Source organism: Mastigoproctus giganteus, chromosome 12, assembly GCF_048544385.1.
Source record: "Mastigoproctus giganteus isolate SK-2022 chromosome 12, ASM4854438v1, whole genome shotgun sequence".
Lineage (NCBI taxonomy): Eukaryota > Metazoa > Arthropoda > Arachnida > Uropygi > Thelyphonidae > Mastigoproctus > Mastigoproctus giganteus.
The window spans coordinates 35285762-35299957 of NC_143586.1; the positions used below are offsets into that span (position 1 = coordinate 35285762).

The 14196-nt window shown below is 38.4% G+C and overlaps 1 protein-coding gene across 2 annotated transcripts in view; it reads right to left on the reverse strand.

Annotated features, from left to right (window-relative positions):
• Positions 1-14196, reverse strand: part of LOC150076877 (protein phosphatase 1 regulatory subunit 21) — a 371714-nt gene that overhangs the window by 161664 nt on the left and 195854 nt on the right. For both annotated transcript variants that reach the window (XM_090386067.1, XM_090386066.1), the window contains one exon: positions 9941-10029. In XM_090386067.1, coding sequence (XP_090242193.1) covers positions 9941-10029 — 89 coding nt within the window. The remainder of the gene's footprint in view (positions 1-9940; positions 10030-14196) is intronic.

Consider the following 14196-nt stretch of genomic DNA (forward strand, 5'->3'; position numbering starts at 1 on the left):
AACAATTTAAAGGAAGCTGCTTCAATGTTAAAAGTTGATATTTCTGAAATTATGAAAAGATACAGTTTGAAATCTCAGAGTACTGAGAATTAACAAAGGCAATAAATCTGAAATATCACATGCTGGAAGTGTATTTTTTAACCACAGATGATAGAAAAGTGAATGATAGGCTCCTTGGGTGCTTCTGTTGAATAAAAATTTTCTCAACCATTGTATGCTGTCTTTATTTCTTTCTTCCTCTTAAATTGCTATCCAAGCTACACAAGAAATCAAGTGCATTACCTTACTTCTAACTCCATATCCAGAACTTATTCTGTTTACATGTAAACATGATATATACATTTGTCTAGAACAAAATTCATGAACAGTGTGTCCAACAAAAATCCATGATAAAAATCCAAAACACTGTTTTAGACAATGCTCTAAGTTTAAATGTACCTTTATAGTGAGAGTTCATATGTGTGCTGAATATCTGCATGTCAAATACACAAGCATATTACTATCCATTCTCCTTAGTGTCTGTCCTCACTGTGCATGACATAATTAAATTAATCATATTTCTGTTACGTTAACATCTGTGAACTTCACCATTATGTTCAATTTAAATATAATCACAGTGCTCCATGCATTAGTGTATAACACAAAATCTAACACAATGCATATAAATGTACACTGAGTAGACAGAAATCATGGGATACCTAACTAGTAGATACCTAACAGGCAGACCCACCTTTCATCCGGAGAAGGGCAGTTACAAGGCGAGGCATTGAGTCTACTAGTTCGTGAAAGTGTTACACAGGTATTTCCATCCATGCTTGCTGTACCACTGTACATAATTCTGCTACATTCTTGGGTGGAGGATCCAAAGCTCGAACAGACCTTTCCACAGCATCCCAAAGATGCTCCACAGAGTTCATTTCTGATGAATGGAGAGGCCATTCCATGGTGGTAAAATCTGCTAAATGCTCTTTGAACCATGTTCTAGTCACCATGGCTCTGTGGGGAAGCACATTGTTCTGCTGGAAGAGTCCATTGCCCTGTGGGTGCACGATGACCATGAAGGGGTACAGATGGTCTGCAAGGATGGACATATAACCTGGACCATTCAGAGATGCATTTAGACATACCAGATGTTCCAACGTGTGCCAGTTGAACATGCCCCATACCATTACTCACCATCCACCTGCCTGAACAGTTCCTGGTTGAAATGACTGGTGCAAAGCGTTGTGCAATTTCTGTCAGATAGGCACCCTCCCATCTGCTCGAAATAACTGGAAATGGGACTCATCAGACCAGAAGACCCGTCTCCAATCTTGCAAGATCCAGTGCCGATGTTCTTTCATCCAGCTGAGGGATAAAGTCCTGTGTTGTGGTGTTAGCAATGGGACTCTGGTGGGTTGGCAGCTCCCATAACCTATTGCGGCTAATGATCACCTGATGGTCTTGGTGGAGACATTTCTGGCACTTTCCTCATTCAAGTGTGCCACTGTATCTCTCTCGTTGGCTGAAACAATGCAAAACAGACATCAACAGCCACATTCATCCGCCACCTTTCTCTGCCCACAGCACCATCCACAGTGAGATGTTATTCTGGAAATGACATATTCCCAATACACTCTTGATACTATCGAACAGTGATAGTGCAATTTCTATACCACCTCTGTGATAGTGACCTATGCATCGGGCACCCACTACCATTCCTCTTTCAGTTAGCTCACGACATTTATCCATATTTGTAAAATAATAAGAAGTTCATCTCAATATAGTACGTAGAATACTTCCGTATGATATTCTCCAGAAATTAAAACGAAAAATCGAAAATCTTACATTAGAGTAACAAATAATTAAAAATAAATTTACTGCAATTAAAAATAAGAAAATTAATTAAAAGAATATAACGAAAAAATTGCAAAATGAGGAAGGAAAATCGTCTTGCAATTTATTCGTTATATTATTTTAATTAATTTCCTTATTTTTAATTGCGTTAAATTGATTTTTAATTGTGTTAAATTGATTTCTAATCATTTATTATTCTAATGTAAGATTTTAAATTTTTCGTTTTAATTTCTGGAGAATATCATACGGAAGTGTTCTATGTACTATATTGGGATAAGCTTCTCTTATAATTTTACAAATATTGATATCAACGTAGAACATATTGAGCATTACAGCTCTGGTTCATACTATCTATGACATTTATCCATATTGACATCAAATTAATGCCTATGTGAATACAGTGTACCTATATACTGCCAAGCGGTGGGTTCGTTCCCTAGCGAGAGGGGTGACAGCGTTACGTTACGATGGCTACAGAGATGTGCAAATATTTGCTTTCAGTCAGAGTGGCTAAGTGTTGGAGCAAACCTCCATCTGGTGTTGTGGAAGTGGGTAGACAAATTATTAGTTGGGATGGATAGATGAGGTAGGTAATAGGGTTTTTTTTTTTTGCTAATGCTGTATAAACTTGCTTCCTTTCATCATTTGCCACTATTAATATTAAAGCTGAATCAATAGCATTTCACCTTCACGATGGTGGGACTTTTTTAGTAATCCTGGGTATAACCCCCATGCACAAGCACACTGTGGGTGACCACCAAGGTGTGAACCAATGTCGAAGTGACGTACCCACACCGCATGGAGGAATGCCGCCCCTCTGTGCTACCAGGCAATACTAGGTAGTAGGTGATTTTCATCAACCAGTGCAATACCACGAATTTGTTTCTTGGAAGCTTGAAGTGGTGAAACCCATGTTTAGTCTCCAGAGCTAAGTTCTGGTCAACCCATCCCTATCTCTTCCATCATACAGTATGACTGATCACTTCACGTTATGATGAACATCATGGTGAGATCTATTCTTCCTTCCATTTCAAGAGTACAGCTCTAAAACAGTGTTCACAGGTTGGCCACTAGTTAGTACACTGGACTGAGCCTATCGTAACTCTCTAGGAGGCTTCCGGATCAGCTAGTGTATAATCTTGCTACCTCTACTCTGCCAGATAGTGACTGTTGGGAGTCTGAGAAGACTCCCAACATGTATGCGGGGGTGGGGGGGGCATTGTCGAGGCTGTTATGTCAAGGATCTGGGTATATACTTACCATGTGAACTCCATATCCAAAAATTTCATTACTTCATACAGTATGTCCTACCCACTTTTTCTTACTATTGAATACACCATGAATTGTCAACCTATTAGAGTAGGCTTATCTGCGAAAATATCTAAACCTCCCAAACACTTCCTAGTTCATTTCACAAATATGTGGTTTCAATTGTAATCTCAATGATGTCCATTTCCACTTGCAGTCTGCCAAACCCCATGTACTTTTTCTGACAGAATCTCAGTTATCAGTTGACTCAACTACTGCTCATCTCAGCTGCCCAAATTATTCGCTGTATGATTACTTTCGCCTCAAAGGTGGTAGTTGTGCATATGTCCATTCCGATATTCCCTGTCAGAGATATGGTAATTTGGAATCTCCTCTTTTCAATCTTCTCCGTCTTAAAATCTCTCTACCTCATTCTGTCAAATCCATCTATTGTCTTTACCATTCTCCAAACTCCACTAATCACTTGGAGCTCTCTGATTACTCTCTTTGCAACTTGACTTTCTCTATTCCAACTTTCCTAACAGTTAGGTAATTTTCCTAGGTGATTTTAATGTTCACAACTCCGGCTGGCTTCTGTTTTCTACTCACACCAACCCAGCTGGTCGAGATGCTGAGGCTTTTGCAATTACTAATGACCTTCCACAGATTGAAGATTTACCTACTAGAGTACCGGACAATCCTAACCATATAGTCAACATGCTTGATCTTTTTCTAACAAACAACCCTTCCAAGTATATGGTCGAAGTGAGTAGTCATTTAGGCACTTCAGATCACAACTTAGCCTTTATCTAATGGCTATTCCCAACCTCATGTTGTTTGGCATTACAAGAATGTAAAATGGGATGAGCTGCAAGATTTCTTTTCTTCTTTTCCTGGGTCAGATTACTGTTTCAAAACTTCTGTCAACATTTGCTCAGATTGTGTCAGTGAAATTATTCATGTAGGAATGGAATCCTTTATTCCACACTCCACTTTAAAATCTCGTCCTTTATCTAAACCTTGGTTTTCCAATAAATGTGCTAAGGCTGTTCATCAAGAGAAGAATGTTGCATATCGTAATTGGCTTGTTTCCAATTCTTCAGTATCATTTTCTGCCAACACCAAAGCTCGCAACAATTGTAAAGCAGTTATTAATCAGTCCAAACTAGATTTTGAACAGGTTAAGAGTAGAAAACTTGTTTCTTGCCCTAATGGTAGCCGAGCATTCTGGTCTCTTGCCAAAGCTATTGGCTGCAACTTTTCCCCATCTCTGCTCCCACCTCTGTCAAAACCAGATGGTTCTGTTGTCACTTCAGCCAAGGATAAAGCTGACCTGCTACCATCCCATTTTTCTTTCAAATCATGTATTAATGATCTTGGTAAAACATCTCCCACCATTCCCATCACGCTCCATTTAATGCCTCCTGTGGTATTCCGTCAAAAGGATGTCAGAAGGATTTTGATGAATCTTGATGCTATGAAAGCTCCAGGTCCCGATGGTATTTCTCCACTTGTTCTCAAAACCTGTGCTCCCGAACTTACTCCTATTCTTTGCCGCCTTTTTTCACTTTCTTATTCCAAAGGTGTTTTTCCTTCTGCTTGGAAATTTGCTCATATCCAGCCAGTTCCTAAAAAGGGTGACAAATCCCTCCCATCCAATTATCATCCCATTGCAATTACTTCTACTCTTTCTAAAGTAATGGAGAAATCAATTAACCGCCAACTCTTAAACTACCTAGAAACCTTCTGTCTGATCAACGATATGGATTCCATCAGTGTTTAATCCACTGGTGATGTTCTGGCTTATGTTACCCATTTTTGGACAAATTCAGTGGAATGTTCAATGAAACACAAGCAGTTGCTCTTGACATCTCAAAGGCTTTTGATCATGTCTGACATAAAGGACTTCTAAACAAGCTTCCATCTTATGGTTTGCCAACTGTGTTTTGTAATTGGGTATCCAATTTTCTCTCTCACCACTCACTGTGGGTGATGGCAGATGACTCTGTGACTTCAAACTTCTCCACTAATGCTGGTGTCCCTGAAGGTTCACTTTTTTTCCCCACTATTTTCCTCTTTTATATTAATGACCTTCTTCCATTGACTGTAAATAGTTTTGCCGATGATAGCACATTGCATTCCATTTTCCAGTTTGAGAAACCTTGCCCTGCTCAATCAGCTTCAACTTCTCGAATATCCATTACTAATTCCTTAAATGGCAATTTCTAGGTAATTCTCCAGTGGGGCAATGACAACTTAGTTGATTTCAATCCTTCAAAATCTCAGTCTTGCCTTATATCGTGCAAAAAGAATTCTTTTGCTCCTATGCTTACCTTTGGTGACAGTCCGATTTCTAAGTAAGACGATATATCTCTTTTGGGGATTACCCTGACTTCTAATCTCTCTTGGCACAAGCACATTACAAATAATGCTTCCTTTGCATCTAAAAAAACTTGGTTTTCTCTTTCGCTATCAGTGTTACCTTTCTTCCAAACAGCTGTTCACTCTGTAAAAAAAAAGCAAATCTGCCCTACCATGGAATATTGTTCCCACATCTGGGGTGGTGCCCCCCAAAACTTCTCTCAAGCTTCTAGATTCCATTCAGATGTGGGCAGTTCAGTTTATTAACGACTCATCTCTACCAGAACTTGTCCACTCGCTGTCTCATAGGTGTACTGTTTCTGCTCCATGCCTTTTCTACAGATACTTCCATGGGCACTGTTCTTCTGAATTGGCTTCTATAATTCCTGCTCTCTCTTTCAAAACAATCGGAACACGTGCCGCCACCAGCCAACATCCATTTACTGTCCGATTTCAAACTCACAGAACCAAATTTTCATCTTCCTTGTTTATTCATTCAAATGACATTTTCTGGAACAATCGTCCTTCATATGTATTTCCTGAAAATTACTGTATACAGAATAAGTCTAATGTCAACAAATATTTTCTTTCATCTTCTCAACCTCCATTCCAAGCATTGTACTAAGTACTATAGGTTCTAATAACTCTTGTGTTTGGGGTTTTCATAAAAAAATTTCATTTTCAAGCATATATATTGCTTTTTGCCAATATAAAAATATTCATATTGGCAAAAAACAATACAGCCTTATTTAATTGCAATTAGAAAGTAGATTTTAGAATTATTCTTGTTAGCTAGTTATAAACGCACAACAGTTCATATACAATTCATAATATTAGCATAGTAGAGGCATACGATGGAACAAAGCAAGCTTATGCAGCATCAGCCAAAAAAAAAAACTTCCCATTATACCCCTCCATTCATTCCAAATAACTGTCCAGCTCAGCCTTAAATTTTTTTATAGGCTATCAACTTCTACAACAAAAGATGGAAATCTGTATCACCAATAACTACCCGCTGGCTAAAGGCAAACTTCTGCACATCTATCCTACAACTGTCTTTCCTCAATTTGAATTTATGCCCTCTCAGGTGATTATTCTGAGCAAGAGGAAGAATCCCATCAGCACTGAGCATGCTCAAACCATTCAAAGCTTTATACACCTCGATCAGATCACCTTGCAGGTGCCCAAACATCCAGATATTGTAATCTACAAAACTTAAGCCTTTCTTCGTAAGAGCAACCCCTCATTCCATTCACTAATCTTGTTCCCCTTCTCTGAACTCTTTCCAACAGCTCTACATCCTTCTTAAAATGAGGCCTCCAGACCTGTATACAGTACTCAGGGTGTGGCCTGACCATTGCCTTGTACAAGGAGATAACCACCTCCTTATCCCTGCTAGAAAAATTCCTGTATATTGACAAGACACCATGAGCTACTCTTGCAGATCATCTGCACTGCTCAGAAAAATTCATATCTGTCTGCACAATTACCACCAGGTCCTTTTCATTATCTACCACTGTCAGTGTAGTACTACAGAGTTGATAAGTTACTATGGAGTTACGGCTTCCCATATGTAGTACTTTACATTTGTCAATGTTAAACTTCATTTGTCACTTCTCAGCCCATCTGCTCAAACTTTCTAGATCCTGTTGCAGCAGCGTACTGTCATTAATTCCTTAACAACCCTGCCAACCTTCGTATTGTCTGCAAACTTGGACATTAAGCTTAATATACCATCATCAATATCATTAATGAATACAGAAAACAATGGACCCAACACTAACCCCTGGGTGACACCACTAATAACATTAGTCCATGAAGAGCAGTGTCCATTGATTACCACACTCTGCCTTCTCCCACTCAACCATCCCTTTATCCATAGCAGCAATTTGCTTCCAATGCCACACTGCTCCAATTTGTGCAGCAGTCTTCCATGTGCAATAGTATCAAAGCCTTTGTAATATCCAAATATAAGATATCAAAGTTATTCACTGCATCCAGTTCCTTTGTGACTACATCATAGTATCCAATCAAATTGGTGAGGCAAGACTTCCCCTTAACAAAACCATTCTGAGTCCAAGCTATAACTGAAGTCTTGTCTAGATGATGCTGCAGTGCCTTCTTTAACCAGTGCCTCCATTAATTTCCCTGGAGAAGTTAAACTAACAGGTCTATAATTACTTTTGTCAGCCTTTGTTCCTCCTTTGTAAATTGGGGTTACATTTGCACATCTCCAGTCCATGGATACCTGCCCTGAGTCCAAGGAAGCTTTTATAATTATGGCTAAATGTTTTCTTACTTCCGTTGCTGCCTCCTTTAGTATAATTTGTAGATCCCATCCACCCCAGGTGCCTTTTTTATGTTTATCTTCAACAATTTTTCCTCCACTTTCCTGTCATATTACAAAATCATCTAGCTCACTGACAGAGTTTAATTCACCTCTGCCATTCCCCTCCCTGAAAACTCCTCATGTGTGAATGTAGATGCAAAATACTCATTTAGTTTGTTAGCCACCTGAGAGGATCATCAACAGTTGCACCATCAATATCCATTGGACCAATCTGATTCATCACTTTCCTTCTAGAGTTTAAATAAGTAAAGAACTCTTCGCTGTTTTTCTTTGCATCCTTTGCCAAAGATTTCTCATAATCTGCCTTTGCCTGCCTAATCTCCTTTGTGACTAGGTTACAGATCAGCTTATATCTATCATAGGCTTTTGTGTCACATGCTAATTTATATGTATCCCATGCATTTTTTTTTCTGTGTCACATGTCTAATTAGTTCATCTTGCATCCATTTAGGCCTAAATCTTTAACAATATTTCTTTGTTGGTATGAAAAGCCTAGTGGCTTCCAAGATTAATTCTTTGAATGCTTCCCATTTTGAATTTGCTCTTGGTAACATCATCAGTTGGTTCCACCGTATAGAATTTAAATACTGTCTCAGACCACCGTAGTTATCTTTACGAAAGCAAAAACCCTTTCCTTTATCCCTGATGGTAGTTAATTCTTTGAGTAAATCCCACTTCAGCACACTGTGATCACTGCCACCTAGTGGTTCCTTTATCTGCAGATTCTTAATGCATGAAGATGCTGATGTAGAAAACAATCATCCAATAAATCCACAAAAGACTTGCTAGTGTATGAGTGACCAATCCACAAATTCCAGTCAATATCCGGGAAATTAAAATCCCCCATTATAAGACTCTGATTTACTGACTCACACTATCTCAATTTTGATCTCCCAGTGCTTATGTCACACCAAACTGACTCGATACTGCACTGTCCAGCAATGTCAACTGGCTGCACTTCCTTGGATTTTACATGTTTCTTAACTAATAGCATAACCTCCCTCCTCCCTTCCTATCCTATCTATCCTTCGTATACACGTTGTACTCCCCAAATTCCAGTTCTGCATTCCTTATATCTGTGTGACACCACATCTCTGATATCCCAACAATATCTGCCTTTGATGTTTTGACCAACACCTCAAATTCATCAAATTTATTTACCAAACTGCTAGCATTGATGTATACACAAGTATACTTGCACCTGTTCCTATTCTTAGCTACCCTAACACAACCCATGTGTTTATTTGTACCGCAATGACTCCCAGCTGTCTCTGAATACCCTGCTTCTTGTTTTCCTGGCTGCTGCCCATTCCAATAGAAACGGTGCAAGAATCACTTTCACCTCTGCCAGTGGCTACTGTTAATCTATTAGTCCGTGTATCCCCCCACCAAGCTAGCAGTTTTCCGACCCACCTAACAGTGCCTCGATAGCATCAGCAAATATTCTTGCACCCTTTCTATTTAAGTATATGCCATCCCTGTAGAAGCAGTCTCTCCTGTTAACAAGCACAGACCAGCTTGAAAAAAATTCTACCTCTTGAGCCTTGCACAATCTTTCCAGGGCCGAATTGATCGACAAGGCTCTCATCCTACACTCCCTCCTATTATGTCTGGGCAGAATTGCAGACACTTTCAAATTGAACCCTAAATCACAGCTTTTTTTTACTGATCTGGATTAATAGAAAGAAACAGTCTATTAATCATTAATTTTGGATATCCCTAAATCTTTAGTTTCTTTTAAAAGTGCAATACGTAAGAATTAAGTCAACATGGCATTAATTTGTATTCCGCTGAGCATTCATCCAAATTTTCAAAACCTAAAAACAGCTGGAAACCTGAAATTGCCATAAGAAAAGGCAATAAATATTTAATGCCAGAAATTAAATTACTAGCAAATTAAACAAAATATAGAAATGACGTATTAAAAATTTCAGTTCTAGAAACTAAAAGAAAGAAGACCCATTCCCAGTTACTAAACTAAAGCATATATACCTGCTACATTCTCCTTCTTTCCCCACTAACTGTGCAAACAAAAACAAAACATAAGCGCACAAAATTCAGACATCATAAAATCAGCATCATAAAGGCAAAGTAAAATTACTTCTAAAACTGCTGAATATTAATATTTTTAATGGCTGTACTCACCTCAAAAGAAGGTATGGGAGCAATTTTTCTAGATATCTCACATATTTTGAGAAAGCGGACAGCAGTCTGCTCAAATTTAAACCTTCCAACTAGAAGTCAAATGTATTCATCATACATATAAATACTTAAAATAAATGTGAACACACATACATACTACTTTATAAATCTCATAAAAATTAATTTTATATATATATATACAGGGTGGTTCACTACCAGTGCGACAAACTTGCAGGAGGTGTAGGGGGCACAAAGACGAATCGGAATCACATAGCATTGCAGCGTCCGAAATGCCTTCATCATGTGATAGAGGACATTGAACGGGAGGTCGCGTGAACAGCGATCCCACTGGAAGTCAGCATTTGCGAACTGGTTCCCAAGGCAGTAGGATGGACGAGTATTCAAACGTTGAACTGGCCGACATGCACCTCACATATGGAGCTGCAGACTGTAATGGGCGCGCCGCTCTGCGCTTGTATCAGGAACGTTTCCCGCACAGGCGTGCTCCTCATCATACGATTTTCGCACGTGTGCACAGACGGTTACGTGAGACTGGTTGTTTCACGAGAGGTACCATGAATTGAGAGCGAATGACGAGGACGCCAGACAATGAGGAGAATGTCCTACGTCTTGCAGAAGGCAATCCGAGTACGAGTACTCGAGCGATAGGCCAACAATTGAGTATTTCCCAATCCACTGTATGGAGGATACTGTCAACAAACCAAATGAGTTCATACCATCTGCAACGTGTCCAATCATTGGAGCCTGCGGATTTTCCACTCTGGAGGACTTTTGCTACTTGGTTTCTTCAACAGAAATGGTTCGCAAATGCTGACTTTCAGCGGGATCGCTGTTCACGCGACCTCCCATTCAATGTCCTCTACCGCATGACGAAGGCATTTCGGACCCTGCAATGCTATATGATTCCGATTCATCTTTGTGCCCCCTACACCTCCTGCAAGTTTGTCGCACTGGTAGTGAATCACCCTGTGTGTGTGTGTGTGTGTGTGTGTGTGTATATATATATATATATATACACACACACACACACACACACACACACACACACTATCCTCAAATGTCTATTGGGACTTCTCCCTCACCCATAAATAGTAATCATATGAACATCATAATCATATGAAGTAATCATAACCAGAGGTCATATGACAAGTGGACTGCAAAACAAAACAGTTAAAATTATAATATAAAAGTACAATAATGTACGTGACAGGCACATAGAACAGGCCCGACATAGCCGAGTGGTCAGGAGCGAGAGTGCACAGCACGCATTCCTTGAGTGGACCAGGGTTCGAGCCCATGACTACTAAATACGATAAACATTTGTATTGACGATTTATTGTAAACTCTACTAACTTGGTTGTCTTGCCGGAGTATAAACAGAAAATTTAATATTTAACAGAAGTGAGTATTTTGTCACAAAGCAAAAAACATGGGATACCCAAAATAAAATGTAATTACCACACATCAATGGAAGATAATGCAACCATTCATTGAAAGCCAGGTAAGACCACATTAATCCCCCCCCCATCGGTAGTATGTCAACAGCTGAAATGAATAGAGTGAATAAATTACAAAGGTACCTTTAATGAGCTGACTCATGTGAGTTGACAGAACTGAATTAAGTGCAGGTTCAATAACAATAAGAAAAAAATTTTATATAATTCTAAGTTAAAAATATATATGTAAGTTCACCTGCCTAAATAGATGCTTACCACATAAATATATATCACTTACTGACTACCCTACATTAGGTACAGAGCTAAAGTAGTCACTACAATCCTGAGTATGACCTCCAAAGTGGCCCATCTGTCTTGTAGATTCAGGCATCCTAGGTAATCTTTGGGGGGGGTCTACAATATTGGCAGTCAGGCACCACCACGACAGAGCAAAAGACAACATCCAAAGTTGGATGTTGTCTTTTGCTCTGGTGGGATATGCTGTCTTGCATATCCCCGCCTTTTATACCATACTTTTAACAAAAATGTTAATAGTATGATATAAAAGGAATGTACATTCATATAACAGGTAGACATAAACAGAAAATGGGAAGTGAAAAGGACGTAAATCCCATCATTAGAAATGGATAGTTGATTGCCACATAAAAGGAGTGGGGCACCCAAAACCAAATGTAAAAATCAAAATCAAATGTGGAATACCCAAAATCAAAATCAATAAATAAAAGAGTAGATAAGAAAATACAAATTATTCACTTCCCTACTCGCATAGGTAAGTATCCAGTTGACCTTTGAATTTATTCAAACTGTCAGCCTCAACCAGAACCATCGAAAGGGGAGTGCAGGGTGTGCACCGCATGTAGTCTGGCCCTGCGCTGGCCACATTAGTTTTTATAATAAATTAAAAATTAAAATATTTTTAACTAGCTGGGCTATTGCTAGTTGCAATTGAAAGAAACATTTGCAATGGGATAGATTTTTCACAAATTATAGATGATTTTGTAGTGAAAAAAGCACGTAGAATTACTTTGTAATAAAATATATAGTTTTATTTGTTTATATTAATATTGTTTTTTTGTTTATATTAATATTGTTTTTTTGTTTATATTAATATTGTATTTGTTTAGAGGTATAGAAATTGTTTTTGTTACTTTTGCTATAAAACTTTGTGATTTTATTTTAATAATTATTTTTAGATTTGAAAAAACATGTATCTTTAATGAGTAAATAAAAGATAATTTTTTTCGGCCCTGCATTTATTTTCGCACACAACCCCGCAAACCCTATGACCGACTCTGGCCTCAACTATCTGTGAAAGCAACCTGTTCCAGGAATCAATGACTTGCTGGATAAAAGAAACTTCCAACAATCTAGTCTAAACCTCTCCTCTAGTAATTTGAACTTATGACCCCAAGTTCTGGTATTCTCTATAATGGTGAAAATTTTGCCTTCATTCATTTTACTAATCCCTCTCAGAGCCTTGTAAACCTCGATCAGGTCAACTCTGAGATGCCTGGTTGACAAGCTCTGTAGCCCACATATTTGGAGTCTTTCCTTATATGGTTGCCCTTTTGTCAATCTCACTATGCAAGTTGCCTGTCTTTGGACCAAAGAAGCTCAATGTCTTTTTTCAGATGAGATCTCCATATTGAACACAATATTCCAAATGTGGTCTTAAATTTCCTTATACAGTGGGACTATGATCTCCATATATCTACAAAATAATGTTCAATAAATCATCAATAAGACACCATGAACTTTCCTTGCTGCCTGTTTACACTGCTCAGAAAACTTCATATCTGCCTATACTATAAAGCCCAAATTCCTTCCTTTGTCTATTGTTTTTAATTCAACCTCACCAAGCATACAATTTTTAATTCAACCTCACCAAGCATACAATTTATGTTGGGGTTGGTATTCCCAAAGTGTAAGATCTTGCATTTTGCTGCATTAAAACATAGCTGCCACTTTTCTGCCATTCCTGCAGCCTGTCCAAGTCATTCTGAAGGAGAGCTGCTTGGTACTGATCATTAGCTATTATAACAATCTTTACATTGTCTGCAAATTTTGACACCAAGCATTCTATCCCACTATCAATGTTGTTTATGAAAATCAGAAACAACAGTACTCCAAGAACCAATCCTTATGAGACCCTATTCTGACTTTACACCAATCTGAAGAAACCCATTAATCACATTAACCCTCTGCTCTGCAGCCACCCAGTAATCCATCTTAGAATTTTTCCAGTAATCCCAACATGTTCCAGCTTATACAATAACTTCTCATGAGGGACTGAGTCAAATGGCTTGCTAAAATTTAAATTGTTCCCTACATCCAGCTCACGAGTAACTGCATCAAAATAGTTTACTAAGTTAGTTAAACACGATTTTCCCTTAACAAAACCATGAGGTATGTTATTCAGAATGCCATATCTATCTTCTGAATATCTCTGGATTAAACTCTTAATCATTGCTTCCAAGATTTTTTCCTACCAATGAAGTCAGACTAACTGGTCTGTAGTTATCAACTTTGCTCTTAGAACCACCTTTATATACATTGGCACTTCTCCAATCCAAAGGAATCTCTTCTGAGTCCACAGATCCCCTCATAATTAACTTCAATGGTTCAATACATGCTCTGGCAGCCTCCCTCAAAATTACTGGGTATATGCCATCAATTCCAATAACATTACTTGCCTTTATGCTTGAAAGTTTAAGTATTAGAGCAAATGAAAAGAAACTGACCAGGGGAACAAAATGTTTAATCACTTAGATGACTTTCTTG